Source organism: Oncorhynchus kisutch, linkage group LG6 (assembly GCF_002021735.2).
Source record: "Oncorhynchus kisutch isolate 150728-3 linkage group LG6, Okis_V2, whole genome shotgun sequence".
NCBI classification, from domain to species: Eukaryota; Metazoa; Chordata; class Actinopteri; order Salmoniformes; family Salmonidae; genus Oncorhynchus; species Oncorhynchus kisutch.
In genome coordinates this window covers 20253100-20271276 of record NC_034179.2, presented here as the reverse complement: position 1 = coordinate 20271276, position 18177 = coordinate 20253100, and the positions used below count along the sequence as shown (strand labels likewise).

General features: G+C 44.5%; 1 protein-coding gene across 3 annotated transcripts; it reads left to right on the top strand.

Moving 5' to 3' along the window:
• The first annotated feature begins 749 nt into the window (after positions 1–749).
• LOC109892485 (rapamycin-insensitive companion of mTOR) lies at positions 750–17672 on the top strand. Of its 3 annotated transcripts, none has more exons than XM_020485050.2 (37): positions 750–880; positions 1014–1061; positions 2274–2371; positions 2991–3055; positions 3252–3383; positions 3475–3538; positions 3714–3840; positions 3921–4090; positions 4206–4273; positions 4397–4464; positions 4606–4688; positions 4944–5031; positions 5164–5254; positions 5345–5411; positions 5553–5633; positions 5800–5900; positions 6600–6765; positions 6848–6949; positions 7057–7103; positions 7189–7324; positions 7545–7744; positions 7976–8102; positions 8316–8480; positions 8629–8705; positions 8792–8870; positions 8974–9171; positions 9265–9357; positions 9769–9875; positions 10008–10246; positions 10369–11464; positions 12865–13039; positions 13210–13294; positions 13476–13670; positions 13824–13982; positions 14105–14228; positions 14299–14437; positions 14515–17672. In XM_020485050.2, exons 1-37 carry the CDS (start codon positions 832–834, stop codon positions 14587–14589), a joined length of 5184 nt encoding a protein of 1727 aa, XP_020340639.1. In that variant the 5' UTR covers positions 750–831; the 3' UTR covers positions 14590–17672. The 3 variants fall into 3 exon arrangements, with proteins under 3 accessions (XP_020340639.1, XP_020340638.1, XP_031682226.1); XM_020485049.2 differs by having other exon boundaries at positions 10008–10261; XM_031826366.1 differs by lacking the exons at positions 750–880; positions 1014–1061; positions 2274–2371 and adding an exon at positions 2547–2875 and having other exon boundaries at positions 10008–10261.
• Positions 17673–18177: the final 505 nt, after the last annotated feature.

Genomic DNA, 18177 nt, shown 5'->3' with positions numbered 1-18177 from the left:
TTATTTGCATATTTCCGTTAGGGAATGCCTTCTCTGTGAAGTGCATGTATGCAGTCAAGCAATTCACCCTTGCATTCCTTATAAGCACATTTTTTTTAAATGGCAAAGGGTCAAGAAAACAATATTTTAGTTTTGGGAACAGAAATATTTCCAGAACTTTGGACAATTTTCATCTAGCTTCATCTATCTTCTCACACTGCCTGCCACTGGACTTCCTCTCATCACCATATTTGGTGGCGAGTGGAAGTTCTAAATGGATGCTTCGGAGTTATACGTCCTGTGAGACTCTTAAAGTAGTGGAATAAGAAAATGTATTACTTCAAAAAGGAGATTGCGCTGCCCTGCTCTCACAGTCACCATAATGGGGCATATACAATGATGCGACATCTATCTAAGTCTATGGTTAATATACCTCAGTGGCGCAACGTCGCATCACACTGTGGAAGTAGGGAAGTACTCCTAACAACTTCCAAGTGTAAACTTGCGTCTTTGGCTGTACGTAGGACAGGAGACACATTTCCAGGTACCAAAATCATACAATACATTTCAGAGAATTACGGGCCAGACAGAAACACAACAAAAACTTGCCGAATTCCGGCTGTCATATATCCACACTGTCCTCAAATAATGAATACACGAAATGTCTGGATTGCAAGGTGCAGACAGAGAGCACATATGCAAAACACGTAAACACATAATGTATATATTTGCTGCAAAAATTGTTTTTCTTTCATGAGACGACTGTGGTTGGGCAAGAGGCAATGAGTGCGGGATTTCTCGCGATAATCCCTGTTGATTCCGATCCGGTTAGTGCTGAATGATTCTGGAAAGATGGCGGTCAGCATCCGAGGCCGTCCGAGCCGAAGCGTTCGGATGCGAGGTGAGACAAGGGATATTTCAATCTGGACCAGAGATTAGCAATCCTCCAAAACATAAAGCTGAACTTTCATTGTGCCTGTTAGTTGTGGTCTCACTAACCTTTATTGGTTGTTGTGCTTGCTTTGCTTTGACAGGTCGGAATGACAGTGGGGAGGAAAATGTACCACTCGATCTTTCCAGAGGTGGGTGAATCAGATTGGAAATTGGATATTCAGCATCCCATTTATTGAATCGTAGATAGCTATCCTATTATTCAAATGCTGCTAGCTAGCTAATAAATGGCCGAACATCCTAATGTATCTGCATACAGCATCCTTGTTACTAACAGGGTTTCTTTCCCCTTTGTTTACATTTAGCTAGTTAGCATAGCTAGCAATAATTCATAACATTATCATCACATTGTTGTTTGGATGCATCTGATTTGCAGTAATAGCTAACAGTGATAGCGAAATAGATAGGATTCTAGCTAATGTCATTCATTGTTTCTATCTTTCTGAATATGGCTTGTATAGCTACAATTCAACGCTAATTCAATGCCACTGGTTTTCAACTTGAAAAATGTGTCCCAGTCCGTTCCTTGATTTTTGTAGAATAGGCCCATGCCTTGTAATTGAAGCTTAATGCCAGCAGTTAGGACTGTCCTACCTTATCATCATGATCCAAATGCTAAGGACCTTTATGCAGTGTTTATGTTTTTACATCATGGGAGAAAATGTAACTGTCCTTAATACAGAAATACACTGTCCCTGTGATAGCCTATATTTCCTCGGGGACACTTTACACTAATTCACTTCATGCTCCAAAGTTGAAGTCACTTGTCTGAAGCATAGAATAATACATTCTGGCCATTGAAGAATTGTAATGTTTTAATCATGTATAGCTCTAATTTGTCTGTTGCTACCCTCACTCTGAAGAATTGTTTACATAAACATGGCATGGTTGTTTTCAAACAGACAAACTACAGTGCTAACATTCAGAATTTTAGTTGAATATATTTGATTAAACCCTGTTCCTCAAACACATGTTTTGCATTTATCCCAAGTAGTGTTGACATAACAACATGGTACAATTTGTTGAATCATGACAGGGACCTTCAAATAACACACTAGCATGTATATAGAACCTGTGGGTACTTTTATTCACACCAGACTTTACAGTCTTGTGTCATTACAAACTCTTCTTTCGGTGGGGCTACCTTTTTATTTAGGTGTGCCCTGATCCCAAATGTGTTTCTGTTTCCAGTTTATTGCTGGTCACATTCACTAATGAGGCTTTGTCATGCTCATGCTGGTCTCACCTGAACACTGTGTTTTGTTACTGTAATGTTTTGGAACAGAGTTGAGCCAGGTGAATAAACTTACTGACCACTTATTGACCTTGATGTATCATTTCAGATCCTTCAGACAACCTCCGGGAAATCCTACAGAATGTTGCCAAGCAACAAGGAGTCTCCAACATGCGCAAACTCGGTCACCTGAACAACTTCATAAAGGTTTGTGGGGCAACATCTCAGCAGACCATTAAAGCAGTGTTTCCCAAACTCAGTCCTGGGGACCCCAAGTGGTCACGTTTTGGTTGTTACCCTAGTACTACACAGCTGATTCAAATAATCATCTCATCATTAAGATTTGATTATTTGAATCAGCTGTGTAGTGCTAGGGCAAGGGCAAAAACGTGCACACCTTGGGGTCCCAAGGACCGAGTGTTGGAAAGACTGCAATGGGACACTTTAGGATTTTGGCAATCTTACTTCCCCAGAGTCAGATGAACTCACAGACACCATTTTTATATGTTTATGTGAAGTTTTAAGGAAGTTACTAACGAGTGCTAGCTCAACTGCTAACTAGCATTAGTGAAATGACTGGAAGTCTATGGTGTCTGCTAGCATGCCATTCAGATACCCATAGACAACCAGTCATTGCGTTAATTCTAATTACTATTGGCTTGTGAAACTACCTCTAACTTCCTTCATACTGGACACATAGACCTAAAAATGGTATCCACGAGTCCTCATGCCCAAAATCCCAAATAATCCCTTTAAGTGGATGTAATGTTTGATTGTTTGTGTTTGGATGTGTTCTTATCAGTTTTTTTTTCTCCATCTGTCACAGCTTCTCTGCAAGGTCGGCCACTCAGAAGAGAAGCTTGGGTTTACACATGAAGAGATCATAATTTGGTGAGTCTTTTGAGAAATGAATCTTCACCAGTGCTACATGTACAGTACTAGCTGTTTCTCTGGGTTGATTTTGGGATGTTTGCACTATACCATGATTTAAAATGCAGATTAATTATTCCTCATTCTCTCTCCCTCTCTCATATATATATATATATATATATACACACACACACTTTCCGTCCTTCCCCTGTTCTAGTCTCCGGTTAGCGCTGTTGAACGAGGCTAAGGAAGTGCGAGCTGCAGGGCTGAGGGCTCTACGCTACCTGATCAGAGACAGCACTATTCTCCAGAAGGTCCTCCGTCTTCAGGTGGACTACCTAATTGCCAGGTGAGTGCTACATCTATGCTGTGTGTGTGTCTTATGCCAATGTTGAGCCCACTTAACCTTTCGACCACTAATTGTGTATTTTTATCTCCAGGTGCATAGACATCCAGCAAAGCAATGAGGTGGAGAGGACACAGGCTCTCAGGCTGGTGCGAAAGGTGAGACACCCCAGCCTCTCCCTAACTAAATTGATATTTGTAATGTACCGTTCGGTAATATGTAGAGATGTGACCAGTTAGATGTCTATCTGATAAACGTCCCTCTATCACCCGAGTACTACTATGTGAGATGAGTGTGAGACACATCTGTCCCCTCTCTGCTGTCCCTCTACAGATGATCACTGTGAATGCACTGCTCTTCCCCTCGTCTGTCACCAACTCCCTCATTGCCGTGGGAAACGATGGGCTACAGGAGCGAGACCGCATGGTTCGCGCATGTATTGCCATCATCTGTGAACTTGGTAGGTGACGAGCAAACACACACACTTATCTATACTATAGGTGGTATGGTTAAACCCTGTGTGATTCCTTTGTTCTGCAGCTGTGAAGAACCCTGTGGTGGTGGCCCAGAGGCGTGGTCTCAGCACCATTCTGAAGAACGTGATCGACTGTCAGCTGAGCCGCATCAACGAGGCACTCATCACTACCATCCTACACCTCCTCAACCACCCACACACACGCCAGTATGTGCACTCGGATGTGGAGCTCGAGGTACTGACAACACACATACAGTCTTGCACACAGAGCAGCATTCATTAACAGGAATTTGATGAATTGGATTATTTCCTCATTGAATGAGATTGTTCTTTTTCTGTTTCTCTTCCAGCAAATCCTGGCCCCTTACACTGACTTCCACTACAGACACAATGCAGACACGGCAGAGGGGCAGCTCAAGTCAGTGTGCATGATAGTGCAGTATATTTAATTATGTCCTATGCAGTGTATTTTATGGAGTGTTGTATTGACTGTTTCAATAATTTGGGAGATTTTAATCATGCATTTTGATGTCCACCCCAGGGAAGACAGGGAGGCTCGTTTCCTGGCAAGTAAAATGTCCATAGTTGCTTCCTTTCGCTCCTGGTCAGGTAAACTTTACCCCTTCATATTCAATGATATCTGAGTTTGAGTGTGTATATACCCTGATAGCTCTTATGTGATATTAGTGGTGTGGTATAAACAGGATGAACATGTTCCTATCTGACCCTACTCTCTACATCTCACTCCAGGCATCATTAACCTGTGCAAGTCAGGTAACTCTGGAATCCAGTCTCTTATTGGCCTGCTCTGTATACCAAATATGGAAGTAAGGGTAAGTATAGCATCAAATAAACATTATCAGCACCTGACAACTGAGGTGAAAGAGAATGCAGTGTCCTCCAGTTTACCTCAAGATTACTTTATGGTTGTGCTCAATAACACCGATAACAATGTTACTCAGTTTAATGTAAGAATGATGTAGGGCACACCCCTAAAACTCAATATTTTCTGTCTTCTCATAAAAATGTTCTAAAATGAATGAAGTCTATTAATGTGTGTAAACCTGGTTCCTCTCGACCTCCCACAGAAAGGCTTATTAGAGGTGATATATGATATATTTCGGCTCCCCATGCCGGTTGCGACTGCAGACTTTATTGAAGCACTTATCAGTGTGGGTGGGTACAATGTCACTTTTTTTCACTTTTTGTGTATTTATTCAAGTTAAGAGCCTTTCTTTTCTTATCATATATCTCATGTACCATGTATTATTAGGAAACAAAGTATATTTGTCTATATTCCTCCTGTAGACCCTAGCAGGTTCCAAGACAATTGGAGGTTATCAGATGGCTTTGTGGCTTCTGAAGCTAAAGTTATCCTTCCACATCGAGCTCGATCAAGGTAAGAACCATCACTTATTTGAACTCTTTAACTCATGATTGAGGAAAACATTGTCTGCATAAACTCCATTTGTTCTCTTACTGCCCTTAGGCCTGACTTAATGGATAATTACCTGGCGTTGGTACTGTCTGCCTTCATCAAGAGTGGACTTCTTGAGGTATGGTCATCAATATCAGGATCGATAAGTTTGTGTATATTCAACCAAAAATGGCAGTTGCATATCTGTCTATTGGTATCTAAAGATCCCACACACAAACCGCTATTGTCTGTCGTGTAAGGCCTGTGTACCTCTCAACAGGGTCTCGTTGAGGTTATCACAAGCACTGATGACCCCATCTCTGTGCGAGCCATCATTCTACTGGGAGAACTGCTTCACATGGTAACTCAACTCCCTGTTTGCTCAGCTGTTAACATTGTGAGGTCAGCGAGCTGGTCCAGAGGAGGATATGCTCTAGGAGTTTTTGACACGTTTTTATGGTCCCAATTTTGAATTTGTTTTTCATGGTCCCCATTGTTGTAACTGTTTATTTCTGTTTCCCTCCCAGGCCAACACCATCCTCCCCCACTCCCACAGCCACCACCTGCACTGTCTACCCACACTCATCAACAAGGCTGCCTCCTTCGACATCGCCCAGGAGAAGAGACTGTGAGTGACAACTACCTACCATAGAGTACTGAGGACATTTCTTGGGGTCACTATAGACAGGGACCATTGTGAGGAATTTACTCTCTCGCAGACAGGAGAAAAGACTGTATGACTAGTTACATGAAACTCTCTAACCTAATCCTCATTTAACAATATACACTGAGTGTACAAAACATTAGGAACAGCTGCTCTTTCCATGACAGACTGACCAGGTGAATTCAGCTGAAAGCTATGATCCCTTATTGATGTCACTTGTTAAATCCACTTCAATCAGTGTAGATGAAGGGGAGCAGACAAGTTAAAGAATGATTTTTAAGCCTTGAGACATGGACATGGATTGTGTATGTGTGCCATTCAGAGGGTGACTGGGCAAGACAAAATATTTAAGTGCCTTTGAATGGGCTTTGAGTGTGTCAACAACTTAAATGTTGCTGGGTTTTTCACTCTCAACAGTTTCCTGTGTGTATCAAGAATGGTCCACCACCCAAAGGACATCCAGCCAACTTGACACAACCGTGGGAAGCATTGTAGTCAACATGGGCCAGCATCCCTGTGGAATGCTTTCGACCCCTTGTAGAGTCCATGCAACTCAAATTAGGAAGGTGTTCCTAATGTTTTGTACATCCAATGCATGTGCTACAAGAGTTTCATATTATTAACACGGACACTGACACAACAGCTGTTTTCATAATTTTTCAGACGGGCGAGTGCAGCGGTCAACTACCTGAAACGTTTCCACGAGAAGAAGAAGAGAGGACCCAAACCCAACAGCCTGTACCTGGACCACATCATCCGCAAATCGAAGGCTTCTTACTACTGTAGAGATCAGCACTTTAGACCACAGAGAGATATCTTTATCATTAAGGTACATATCAAACCATGCCCCTGTGTTGCAACACAAGCTTCTTGGAATGGTATTTGTAATGCTGTCCTTGTTTGCATTGAAGGACACTGAGGATGCTCTTATGATGAACCTGAGAGACAGCCACATCCTCAACCACAAAGAGAACCTGGACTGGAACTGGGTTCTCATTGCAACAATATTGAAGGTGAGTGGACTACAACTGCAATAAATACTTATTCCAGTTAGTATCTTTTACAATACTGTCCTTTTATAATTGTTATTTATTTTAATGTTTCCTTTTCCCATCTGTAGTGGCCAAACGTTAACCTGCGGAGCAATAAAGATGAACAAATGCACAGGTAAGTACCATTTATAACCACTTCTTTCACCTCCTGTTTGTAACCAAATGTTCTCTCTGTCTGAACCCGGGTTCTGTTTCTGCAGGTTTGTACGCAGGCTGCTGTTCTTCTATAAGCCCAGCAGTAAGCTGTACTCCAGCCTGGAGCTGGACCACAGTAAGGCCAGGCAGCTCACTGTGGTAGGATGTCAGTTCATCGAGTTCCTCCTGGAGTCTGAGGAGGTGAGAGGGTTTACTATGAGGCAAAATTTGAATAGACTACTGATATTTACACACAGTGGACTAGAATTGCACTATCCAGACCTATTAATGATACGTACACAAAGTTAAACAATTTTATATTGGAACTCCATTGATCATAAAGAATTGAGTTACATGACTTTACGTGACCTCTCTATCAATGTCCAACATTACCTAAACATTACCCCTGTCTGTGTGTCAGGATGGGCAGGCATACCTGGAGGACCTGGTGAAGGACATAGTCCAATGGCTCTCCTCTTCCTCGGGGCTCAAGCCTGACCGCGGTCTCCAGAGCAACGGGTTGCTCACCACTCTCAGCCAGCACTACTTCCTGTTCCTGGGCACTCTTTCCTCACACCCGCACGGCGTCAAGATGCTGGAGAAGTGCAGTGTCTTCCAGTGGTCAGTCTCTCACCGTCCACTAGTCTGTTTTTCCAAACATGTACTCTGATCGTACCTCTTGGGAGATCCCAAATATCTTGGAAACTGTCCCATTTAAAGAGGCCTTTTTAAGCTGCTGCAGAGAGTTTCCTTTGTCCTCTTTCACACTCACTTCATCTTCACTCAAGTCATTGTGTTGGAGTGTGTATGGAGCAGTACATTGATTCTCTGTATCCTGTGCTCTCCTACTAGCCTGTTGAACATCTGTACTCTGAAAAATCAGGACCACCTGCTGAAACTCACTGTCTCCATACTGGACTACAGCCGTGACGGGCTGTCCAGGGTCATCCTGTCCAAGATCCTCACTGCTGCCACTGACGTAAGAACCCCACCACTAACACAGAAAACACACAGATGGAATTCAAACATTAATTGATAAATCTTGGTTTCCTAGAGGTGGTCGGAGTAGCTTGCACAGGTGTTTGAAAAGCAACATTATGAGCAATTTGGTTTGTTGTGTTTTCAGTGGAGCATATGTTAGTGTTTTTGAATGACAGTCTGTCCTCTTCCGCCCTCTGTTGGTGTGCCACAGAACTGCAGGTTGTATGCCACTAAACACCTGCGAGTGTTGCTTCGTGCCAATGTGGAGTTCTTCAGTAACTGGGGCATCGAGCTGCTGGTCACCCAGCTCCACGACCGCAACAAGACCATCTCCATGGAGGCGTTGGACATACTGGACGAGGCCTGCGAGGACAAGGTGAGGGATGAGGGGCCTGAGTGTCTGTTGTGGTACCTTGCTATGTGCTGTTTCCTGGGCACTGTTATACCTTACAGTCTTGTACTTTAGTTTAGTCCAGCAGCTTTTGAGTCCAGAAGTGTATTAGCTGGTGTTTTTTTCCCTCCAGGCAAACCTTCATGCTCTGATCCAGATGAAGCCAGCTCTCACACACCTGGGGGACAAGGGTGTCCTGCTGCTGCTACGGTAAGCTGCTGGGAGAAAACTGAGCTATTGTTTGCTTTTCTCTATTAGGTCCCTTTGTCTCTGACCGCTGTGATTCTTATCTCCAGGTTCTTGTCCATTCCAAAGGGCTTCTCCTACCTAAGTGAGAGGGGTTACGTCACCAAGCAGCTAGAGAAATGGCAGAAGGTACATTTATACTCAACCAACAATGCCATAAATGATGATTTGCATCTTTTCGCTGTCACATGAAAGCATAGAAAACTCATTTTTATATCATTTTGTTTTGCAGGACTATAACCTGAAGTATGTGGACATGATAGAGGAGCAGCTGAACGAGGCTCTCACCACGTACCGTAAACCTGTCGATGGAGACAACTATGTACGCCGAAGCAACCAAAGGTTACAGAGGCCAAATGTTTATCTTCCTGTTCATCTGTATGGCCAGCTTGTCCATGATAAGACAGGCTGCCATCTACTGGAAGTCCAGGTAACTGCACCTACTTGAACCATTCACTATTACACTAGTCGAGGAGCAATTACAAGCATAATGCGTATAAACCCTGTTCGTCTTTCTCTTCAGAATGTGGTTCCTGACCTAAGCTACACTGTCCGTTCCCCAATGCTGGACAAGTGGGAGGGCATCAAACAGCTAAAGGCAGCACTTTGGGCCTTGGTCAGTATAATTAAGCAATAAGGCCCGAGGGGGTGTGGTATATGGCCAATATACCACAGCTAAGGGCTGTTCTTATGCACAACGCATCGCGGAGTGCCTGTAAACAGCCATTAGCCATGGTATATTGGCCATATATCACAAACCCCCTAAGGTTCCTTATTGCTATTATAAACTGGTTACTAAATTAATTAAAGCAATAAAAACAAATGTTTCGTCATACCCATGCTATACGCTCTCATATACCACGGCTGTCAGCCAATCTGCATTCAGGGCTGGAATAATGGAGAATAATAACTACCATACCTGTTGTCATCATCTGAGTTCCACAGTTATGTGCCAATTATTGATAAGATTCTCACATAGTTTTCATAATAACATGAGTATTAATGTTGTTAAACTGTTTGTTTCCAGGGTAACATAGGGTCATCAAACTGGGGGTTGAACCTCTTACAGGAGGAGGGGGTGATCCCTGACATAGTGGTTCTGGCCCAGCACTGTGAGGTTCTCTCCATCAGGGGGTAAGGCACATTGATATTTGCAACTCCAATTCAAGGTGCTTCTAACGAAGACGCATGCTAGTACTGTCCCAAAAGAGTACTATATCTCTGTCCAGGATCTCTCTATAATGTCTGTCTGCTGTCTCTGTGTAGGACGTGTCTGTACGTGTTGGGGCTGATCTCAAAGACACGTCAGGGCTGTGACATGCTGAAGCAGCACGGCTGGGACGCTGTAAGACACAGCCGGCGGACGCTGTGGCCTGTTGTCCCAGACGACATGGAGCCCTCCCCCAACCCGCCCAGCCTGCTGTCCTCTGTCCCCTCCACCCTCAGCCTCGCCTCTGACTCCACCAGCTCTAGACACAACAGTGAGAGTGACTCCACACAGCCCAGTAAGTCTCAGCCCAGTAAGTCTGTAATCATAGTACTGGTATTCATTTATTTTTAACCTGTACAGTATCGCCAAATATTTACTCCATACTACTAAGAGTTAACCTTGAGTGGTCATTTCCAGGTATGTACATCATGGACGATGAGCGGCTGGAGAACTGTGACCTGTCGGACGATCCTCCCATGTACATGAGACCCAAGTACAAGGACCGCAGCCCCTTCACCCTCCTGGCTTCCAGCCACTTCCGTAACCGCCTCCTCCACTCTCTGTCACTCTCTGGGAAGATGCTGCGCAGCACCAGCGACCCCAAGGGCACCACCAGGGACCACGGAGGAGGGATGGAAGAGGATCAGGGGCGCAAACGCACCGTTACTGAACCCAGCTACACCTTTGGATCTTCAGATGTCTTCCCAATCTATAATGACGGCCACCTGCCCGAAAGCCACTCTGTCAACCTAGAAACTTCCATTGTGGGCAGCAAGACCCCTGAAAACCAGGGCAGCACCCCCAACTTCGGTGAGGGAGATGGGGAGAGGAGGCTGCCAGGCCGGTCAGTGGGGGTAGGAGGGTCAGGGGTGGGGGAGAACCAGAGAGAGCAGACTAGCCGGGAACGCCTGGCTGGGGATGGCCCGTCCGGAGGGGGCGGGGGGGCTCAGTTTAAATCACGCAGTCAGAGCTTCAACACGGACACGACCACCAGCGGCATCAGCTCTATGAGTTCCAGCCCCTCCAGGGAGACCCTGCCCTCCACCATCGACACGGATGGTGTCAGCCTCAACAGTGTGATCAGCGCCCAGACCATCCAGACCCTGACCTCCCTCACCCCCCAGCCCCACACCGCCCATCTCTCCTCCCTGTCCAAATCTAGCTCTACCTCCCTGGTGCCCCCCGGCTCCTCCCACACCCTCCCCCGCCGCGCCCAGTCTCTCAAGTCGCCTTCGTTGACCACCCTGAGCGGCCTGACGGACTGCAGCCTCATGTACTCCAACTCCCGCGACGCACTGGGCTACGCCACGCTGAAGTACACCACTTCCTGTGACACGTACGCCAGTCAGCGTGATGCGCTGGGCTATGCTACTCTGAAGAGGCTGCAGCAGCAGAGGATCCACTCGTCCCTGTCCCACAGCGAGGCTCTGTCCTCCCCAGCCAAAGACGTGCTCTTCACTGATACCATCACCATGAAGACAGGCAGCCTGGACTCCAGACTCACCCCACGGCGGTAACACACACATACACACTCACTCAGTCCCCCTTGACTCGTACTTGTCCACACACACACTCCCTTAAGAACTCCTTTCCTAGAATCTCCCATGACTAGTATTGACTACTACTTCTCTGAATACTCCCCCCTCCCTTTTTCTTAGATCTTCAGTTGCCGTTTCTCTTACTTCCTCTTGTTGCTCCTCTTTCTCTTTAGAGGCTTCTCATTCTTTGACAAGATCAACTGAGTTTGACCTCCGCTCTGGCTTGAATTAGGTTTTCCTTCTGTAATCTCCTGAAATATTGAGTGTCGTTTTCCTGAAACAGGAAAGGGCCTTGCCCAAACTGTTGCGACAAACTTGTAAGCACAGAATCGTATAGAATATCATTGTATGCTGTAGCGTTAAGATTTCCCTTTTTTTTCACTGGAACTAAGGGTCCTGGCCCGAACCATGAAAAACAGCCCGAGACTATTATTCCTCCTCCACCAAACTTTACAGTTGGCACTGTGCATTGGGGCAGGTAGCGTTTTCCTGGCGTTTTCCTGGCATCTGCCAAATCCAGATTGGTCTGTCGGACTTCCAGAAGGTGAATCGTGATTCATCACTCCAAGGAAGGCGTTTCCACTGCTCCAGAGTCCAATTGCGGCGAGCTTTATACCACTCCAGCCGACGCTTGGCATTGCGCATGGTGATCTTAGGCTTGTGTGCGTCTGCTCGGCCTTGGAAATCCATTTCATGAAGCTCCCGACGAACAATTATTGTGCTGACGTTGCTTCCAAAGGCAGTTTGGAACTCTGTAGTGAGTGTTGTAACCGAGGACAGACGATTTTTACGCGCTTCAGCACTCGGCTGTTCCGGTCTGTGAGCTTTTGTGGCCTACCACTTCATGGTTTAACTGTTGTTGCTCCTAAACGCTTCTACTTCAACAGCACTTATAGTTTACCGGGACAGCTCTAGCAGGGTAGAAATTTGATGAACTGACTTGTTGGAAAGTGCCACATTGAACGTCACTGAACTCTTTAGTACGGGCCATTATACTACCAATATTTGTCTATGAAGATTGTATGGCTGTGTGCTCAATTTTATACACCTGTCAGCAACAGGTCTGGCTGAATCCAATAATTTGAAGGGGTGTCTACATAATTTTGAATGTATAGTGTATTTGTTTTTTTGCATGGGCTGTGTCTCAATCCACTGCATCTTCCTATGTCAGCCTAGTGCATAGCGGTGGAAGGTTGCTGAGCTACAGTGATGATTATCAGACCACAAGACACAGGAAAATTGGTCTTCTCACACAAATGTCTGTAGTGTCAGAATGGTTTGTCCCACAAACTAATATGATTTTGGAATGAGGTGTAAGACGAGCAGGTGGACCTTTCCTGCCTCCTAACTCACTGAATGTTTATTTTATCTCCAGGTTCCTGAAGGCTCTGAGTTTTGCCTCCCTGGACAAGGAGGATCTGCTGAGCCCCATCAGCCAGAACACTCTGCAGCGGTCCTCCTCAGTGAGATCCATGGTGTCCAGCGCCACTTACGGCAGCTCTGACTTCATCGGCCTGGCGCTACCAGTGGACATTAACAACATGTTCCAGGTACTGACCATCGTATGACCCCTCTCTCTGAACCCTCTTTCCTCTCTCATCCCTCATCTATCCTTTTATTTTACTTCTATTCTAGATATTTTACAATAAATGTAATTGGTTTAAAGTTGTGTCATAACTCCATGTTAATATTTGGATAAAGCTGAGTGTTTTGTTCCTAGATAAAAGAAACACCATATTTCCTGAAGAGGACCAGCCCTCCCTCTGAGGACAGATCTGCCAAATTCTTCTCTGGAGACTCAGATGGTAAGAAACAGCCCGGGGCCAACACAATCTGTTTTCTTCAGTAAGGAGTTGTATAACACTGAGTTTAGCACAGGAGGAATGATGGCTCTGCTACTGATAAAAGAGGCCCACTGAGGACCAACAGGCTTGAATAAAAAGGGGGGAAATGCATGATCATGTGGATATGTGCCCCTTCTCCCAGGCCCCAGCCCTCACTCCAGGCATGCAGTGCTTCGCTCCCAGCTGAGCATCACAGAGCTGATGGGGGTGAGCCGGGCAGAGCAGCAGAAGTTGCTGGGCTCAGAGGAGACTGGTCTACAGGAACACAACGATGACAACTGCCTCTACTGCACTGGGCTCTCTGTGCTTGGCTTCAGTGCTTCCAATAGCAGCCCAGGTCAGCGGCAGATACAAACACAGAACATTATGCTGTTTATCAATTTGTGCTGTTTATCAATTCGTGCTGTTTGCATCCTTGTACTTCCTTGTATGTTTATATTATTAGCAGTCAGAAACCGATAAACAACCTAAAGTCACGTTTCTCCATCAGACTTGACAGAGGAACCCCCTTTCTCAGAATGGTGCGGTCCGCCTGTGCAGAACCACCTGGAGGTCATGGGCCAAACCAAACTGTCAGGGGTGTCCGGGTGCAGTGATGCTGTGTCTCAGGGCTCCCCAGGAAGCACCCGCAGCACTGAACTGATTTTGGGTAAATGTCATGTTTTTGTTTTCTCTCATATCATGCTTTTGTCCAAGCGAAGGGTTTTCTTTTGTAGTTGAAGATGGATGGACTAAACCTACTGGCTCTCTGGGGTCTATCTCCCCCCTCAGGAGTGAAGTCCATTCCAGAGGAATCTCCAGCCGGCAGGGTTCTCCTCAGGAAGGAGGTCCTGCGTCTCGTGGTCAACCTCAGCTCCTCTGTGGGGATCAAAGGCCACGAGACTAACCTGCTAACGTAAGATACACACACACACACACACACACTCAAACCGAGGTTGATATCCCTGTGTCTGTTGTCTTGACAGGATCAAGGAGAAATTCCCATATGCATTCGATGACATCTGTCTCTATTCTGAGGTGTCTTACCTGCTTGCCCACTGCATGTTCCGTCTGTCCGCACGCCGATTCATCCAGGAGCTCTTTCAAGACGTGCCATTCATTCCGGTAAACAACACACACATTCAAAAATAATAAACATTTCATGTTGGCTGTTCTTCTAGTCACTTCTGTCTCTTCCTCAGATGTACGAAGAGGCAGAGGCCATCCTCTCCAAGCCCCCAAAGAATGGACCGGCCGACCCTCCCACTGAGCCCTGAGTCAACCCTACTGCCCTTCCCTTCTGTCTCACAGCCTGTCAAACCCTGAGTCACCACTACTGATCTTCCAGTCAACCACAACCCCTAAAGCCTGAATCACACCCCACCCCCTCTACCTTCAGCTTAACCCCCGGAACCTTCATTTAACCCTCAAACCTCAACCCCCGGAACCTTCATTTAACCCTCAACCCCCACCCCCGGAACCTTCAGCTAACCCTCAAACCTCAACCCCCGGAACCTTCATTTAACACTCAAACCTCAACCCCCATGACCCTTCAGTTAACCCTCAACCCACACCCCCCTGAACCTTGGACTTTGTAGCCCTCAAACTTCAGTCAACCCACACCCCTGACGTGTGAGACAACCCTAACCCCTCAACCACAAATGCTTGAGTCACTACCAACCACAGCTCTGTAGGGCCTGAGTCACCTTCCACCCCCACATCCTCCCTTACCTCTCCATACCAGAGTGCACTCACTGTACGTCCTCCTGGGATTTGGACTAAAAATGAAAATATGGAGGGAAGAAATATGTTCTTCCTATTGACTAAGTTTTAGATATGATGGATGATAATGCAGGATGAACAAATATTCTGTTTTTTTTTATCTGATCAAATGATGGCAGCCAGCTATGTTTTTAACAGAGCTCATTTTGGGGAAATTCTTCACAAACTGAGCTTGGATCACAATCAAATCCAAATGACTTAAAATGGTCCATCATTCCTGAGGGCTTCCTCAGTTATTTTTAATATATGACTGCATCCCAACCACTGGTGTGAAATACCACAGCATGTTGTTTTTGGCTTGGCTTCTCCCAAAGTGGATCCATTGACTTTGACTAAAACACTAAAGAGTAGGGTTCCTCTGCATAACACTAAAACCTCTCTGCATCTGGAGAGAGGACCATGCCATTGTGAAAATCATTGCGCCTGAACAAAGAACAGTGAAGGAGAATAGTGATAAATACTTCTGGTATTGCTCTATTTAATGACGGCAGATACAGGTCAGCCAAATGATCATCATTCACTGGTGCAGTTTGGTGGTTGTCTCTCTTATTTGTTGATGTGCTAAAGAGGAAATGTTTCTCCTTGCCCTTTGCTGGATTTTGTTTTGTTATTTTGTTTAGGACTTTGTCTGTGTTTTTAAGCATTTATATTAAGAACTGAACAACTACATGTCAGAGTGAAATCTACCAAAACATTGCCATTGAACATCTGTCTGTGTGTTTCAGCACAGAAGAGTTATTAACGGTCAGTTACTCAACTGATGATTGAAACTACGGCTGCGTTTATTTTTGTTTACGACCTAGAAATTTAAACCCAAAAATGAAAGTGCAGGGTTGAAACAAGAGATTTGGTTCTCATCAAAGTGGAGGAAGACCTATATGATTGCTACCCCTTCTGTCATAAATTTCTTCAGAACATGGTTCATGAAAACAGTCACTATTTGATGGCCATGTAGAGTTGCTGCTTCATTCCACAGTCATTCAGTAGCCATTCCCATCAGTTTCCATTCATTCCTGTCAGTTGCCATTCCCGTCAGTTTCCATTCATTCCTGTCCGGTTCCATTCATTTCTGTCAGTTGCCATTCCACAGTCAGAAGCCATTCCTGTCCGTTTCCATTCATTTCTGTCAGTTGCCATTCCACAGTCAGAAGCCATTCCTGTCCGTTTCCATTTCTCAGTCAGTTGCCATTAATTCCTGTGTTAGTTTGCTGTTCCTTAGACAGTGTCCTTGGGAGTCACTGTCTGCTTGTTCTTAATCTGGTAAAACTGGGGAATAATGAAACTGGAGTAAACGTTTTGAAGTGGAGCTCAGGTACTGCCTGAACATGTCCAATAAGAGCACTCGTTTAATTGGAAAACTCAGCCACTTCCGGGTCGAAATCTAGCTACATGTTTGTAAAATGACGGTTTAAAACAGTCACTGTACTGTTTTTTTTTTTTTTGCTATGCAAGATGCCTGTTAATTGTGAGCCCAAATGTATAGGTTATTAACTGGTTGGATATATTTCAGCTTTTGTTTGAATTTTGTTTAGCTGTTGACTCATTGTTTCATTACTGTTTTAAAGAAGTGGTGGCTACCATTGTGTGGTCCTTTCCAACATGATTCACTTTGACTGAAGATGGTACTTGCTGCACTGAATCCTTCAACATGCACGTATGACTATTCTGACAATGGAAGTGTTTAGGCCTACTGTTGAAAATGGCCTTGGTTAAGTGATGAATTGGTTAGAGAAATGGACTGGTGAAAAGAGGATTGGGGTGCACTGCAATTGCACTTAGCAATCAACATGAACTAAGTATGCAATTACTACAGAGAATATTTTTCTGTATAAATGCATAATGTTGAAAAGTTAGGTCCTCTGCGAGCAGAGAATTGTATAGTTGCAGCCCACAATGTGCATAGTGGATCACTGCTCTAAATGACAAATAAATGTGGATATTTAATATCGCAGATTCCCACTCAACTATACCTTCATATAACCTTATTTTGCACGTTTGCATTCTAAGAGACCTCAGTTCACCTTTTCCACAAACTGAAAAATTCTAAATAGTGGTTAAATGTTGTTTTTTGTCAAGTCTACAGTACATTTCATAGACACATTTGAACATAATACTGATGTTTCAGACATATATATTGAATAAGGTCAATTATTTGGGAACATAATTGTACTACTTTCTGTTGGGGACCAAAAAGCTAAACTGAAAAGCCAATAATTATTTGTTATCTAGCAATTGTTTGAAACAACAGGAAGTAGCAACTTAAATATTTAACTTTGTCTACATTTGAGTGATTTGAAGTGGACTTTTGCTGATAAAGCACTGTATGGGGATGTGAAAACAAAGCCTTTATTGTACCTGGACCGTTTAGGAACAGAGAGACAAAGATAAGAGAAGTGTTATTTATATTTTTCCTCAAGTGAAAACATTTTCAAGAAGATGTATATAAGTCTGTGTGTCTCCCCCCAATTTGTGCTTTTTCCTTGTACAGAACCATGTATGTTTTTGGCATTTTATATAGGCCATTAGAATCATTCTTATTAAAGGGATGCATTGATAATAAAAACAATCTACTCACTTATGTCACTGTATTTTATTGTATCAATGTGTCTTCAACTATGAGTTTAGATTTTGGTATGGAGTTGGATCATCCAAAACCAGTGTGTGGGAGTTAACTTGTTTATGTGTAATTTAAGCAGTCTGGCCCATGACTTCCAGGGCTGTTTTCATGTATTGCATAATTTCTTCAACTTCTCACCAGGAAAAACATCCTCTGTTTCAACACTGCTTTACAGGAAAGACCTCCCCTAGCAACGCCTCACATCTCCAGTTCCAAAAACATTACCGCTCTTTGTAAGTATACTGTGTCACGCCCTGACCATAGAGCACCCTTGGTTCTCTATGGTGTAGTTGGTCAGGGAGTGACTAGGGGGTGTTCTAGCTCAATATTTCTATGTTGGTATTTTGTATGGTTCCCAATTAGAGGCAGCTGGTAATCGTTGCCTCTAATTGGAGATCATATTTAGGTAGCCATTTTTCCCACCTGTGTTTGTGGGATATTGTTTTGTTTGTGCACCACTACTTTC

Bases quoted from the DNA above. Each gene is read 5' to 3' on its own strand.
- LOC109892485 (XM_020485049.2), top strand. From the start codon at position 832: ATGGCGGTCAGCATCCGAGGCCGTCCGAGCCGAAGCGTTCGGATGCGA. The intron at 4,465-4,605 runs GTAAACTTTACC...ATCTCACTCCAG, and splicing joins TTCCTTTCGCTCCTGGTCAG to GCATCATTAACCTGTGCAAG. The intron at 5,901-6,599 runs GTGAGTGACAAC...ATAATTTTTCAG, and splicing joins ATCGCCCAGGAGAAGAGACT to ACGGGCGAGTGCAGCGGTCA.